This window comes from Penaeus monodon, chromosome 35 (assembly GCF_015228065.2).
Source record: "Penaeus monodon isolate SGIC_2016 chromosome 35, NSTDA_Pmon_1, whole genome shotgun sequence".
In the NCBI taxonomy this organism is placed as follows: Eukaryota; Metazoa; Arthropoda; class Malacostraca; order Decapoda; family Penaeidae; genus Penaeus; species Penaeus monodon.
In genome coordinates, this window is record NC_051420.1 from 9756751 (window position 1) to 9759250 (window position 2500).

Genomic DNA, 2500 nt, shown 5'->3' on the forward strand with positions numbered 1-2500 from the left:
ATTTAACGTCATTTGCTGATATTCATTTTACTCAGTGTATTTGTAAGCACGACCTACTAGGCATCATCTACGTAACGAAGCCAAGTAGAATGTCTGCCGATTATTTTCCTTGTAGTTATCCACCTCCAGCGTCTCCATGAACAGGCAGGCCATGACTGCATTCTGGGCGGAGCGCATGGCATGTATTTATATGTGTGTATATGTATGTATATTTATATATATATATATATATATATATATATATATATATATATATATATATATATATATATATATATATATGAATATATATATTAATATATATATATCAATATATATATTAATATATATATATCAATATATATATTAATATATATATTGATATATATATATTAATATATATATTGATATATATATATTAATATATATTGATATATATATATATATATATATATATATATATATATATATATATACATACATATACACACATATAAATACATGCCATGCGCTCCGCCCAGAATGCAGTCATGGCCTGCCTGTTCATGGAGACGCTGGAGGTGGATAACTACAAGGACATAATCGGCAGACATTCTACTTGGCTTCGTTACGTAGATGATGCCTAGTAGGTCGTGCTTACAACATACACTGACGTAACATGAATATCCCAGAGGCGTTAGTTAGGAGTTAGTTAAGCGTTAGTTAGGAGATGGTTAGGCGTTAGTTAGGAGTTAGTTAAGCGTTATAGTTAGGTGTTAGTTAGGAGTTAGTTAAGCGTTAGTTAGGCATTAGAAGTTATGTAGGAGTTAGACATCAGTTGTGAGTTAGTTAGGCGCTAGTTGGCTAGTTATCAGTTAGTAGGATTTAGTTAGCTAGTTAGTAGGAGTTAGGCCTTGATTTTAGTTAGGCGTCAGTTAGTTTATTGAAGTAATAACCTTTACATTTTCTACGCTTTTTTTTTTTTTTTTTTTTTTTGAGTAATAGTAGTAGTAGTAGTAGTATTTGATGTAGCATTGGCGTATTGGAACTAATGTGACACTTGCTTATATGATAACAATGATGATGATAATTACGATAATGATAATAATGATGATGGTAATAATTACGATGATAATAATAATAGTGATGAGGATATTGATAATAATAATAAAAATAATGATAACGATAATAATGATGTTAATGTCATTAGTTCACACTTGCAAAGTGAAAGAGATAGAGAAAAAAATAAAGATTGGCAACGATTTTTTTTATTTCTTTATATAACCCAGATCTATCATACCAAGATTTTATACTAAGATGGAATGAAATTATCAATACGCACGAATATGATATTTATGACCACATTTCTCAGTTTTAGAGAATAAGCATATGTGGTATGAGAAGAGAGAAGTGAGAATGGTGTACTGAAGACAAAATGGATATCTTCGCCCCATTCCTTTTGTTAAGGCTTGGCGTGTGCGTTGCTTTCATAGATTGTGATTGTATGTGCTCTATTTTATTCATTATCTCCTTTCTTTCCTTTTCTTTTGTTGTGTTAGGTTAATGAGATTTCGAAAAAAATAATAATAATTAGAAAATCATCTTTATTGTAATTACTGTCTTTATTTAAGCATGTTTACTGTAATTACTAAGTCGTTCTTCCAGTCACTTCATTAACACACGCTCGGCTCCGTTCTTTCAAAACAGGTCAGAGAGCTTGCTGAGTCTCGTAGGGGCATGAGGATCCCTGGACGGTCTTGGTGAAACGGGAGGTGTCGAGACCGATGTTCTTGAAGGCGGCTTCGCAGCGCTTCAGCTGCTTGTCCGACATGCTTGGGGCGCGGGAGAAGATGAAGGCGAAGTCTGCGAAGTAGCCTTGACTCACGTCCACGCAGGAGTGAATGCAAGCGAAGTTCTCGTAGTCCGTGTCCAGGATGACGAAAGGCGCCATGAAGGCTGTGAATAGAAGAATCAAGCGTCGTCAGCTCCGTCAACAAGCAGCTCAGTTGCTTTGAACAGAGAGCATCCATGCATAGCTACAAGTGCTCTTTGGAAATACTCACATCCCTCGTAGTCGATGGAGAGGTTGGGTTCTCCCAGAGGCATCGGCATGATCTGTCCGTTGCGCCGCATGAGGCTCCCTTCGGCGTTGATGCCGGTGGACTTGGCGGCGAATTTGGTGCCATCTGGAAAGACATTTTCTCATTCGTATACACGAAATGCATCCGTGCTATTAACATGTCAATCGATCAACAATTAAAGGTCTAAGTTCATGACACTTCCTTCTGGAAGTATTATGAACGCGGAGGTTTCTTACCGAAAGAAAATTCGTTGCGCACGCACTGCTGAAGCAGCTGGTATGGGTTCTTTGTGAGCGCGATTTCATACCACACTCCAGCAAACTGAAATATAAAGAACAAGAGTTCAGTGACCGACAATTATCAGTCAAAAAAATACAGATTCATCAAAGAACTCTCCACGCCCGTATGGTTCTCCCGCCAAGGCAACGTACCTTAGGATAGTTGGGCTTCTGCGAGTCGAA

At 36.8% G+C, this 2500-nt stretch overlaps 1 protein-coding gene across 1 annotated transcript in view; it reads right to left on the minus strand.

The window, feature by feature from the left end:
* Window positions 1-1567: 1567 nt before the first annotated feature.
* Window positions 1568-2500, minus strand: part of LOC119595047 (crustacyanin-C1 subunit-like) — a 1041-nt gene continuing 108 nt past the window's right edge. The window contains exons 1-4 of the mRNA XM_037944178.1: window positions 2471-2500; window positions 2276-2360; window positions 2022-2144; window positions 1568-1914 (exon numbers count right to left, since the gene is read on the minus strand). The exon at window positions 2471-2500 is cut by the window's right edge and continues 108 nt beyond it. Coding sequence (XP_037800106.1) covers window positions 1667-1914; window positions 2022-2144; window positions 2276-2360; window positions 2471-2500 — 486 coding nt within the window. The 3' untranslated portion in view covers window positions 1568-1666. The remainder of the gene's footprint in view (window positions 1915-2021; window positions 2145-2275; window positions 2361-2470) is intronic.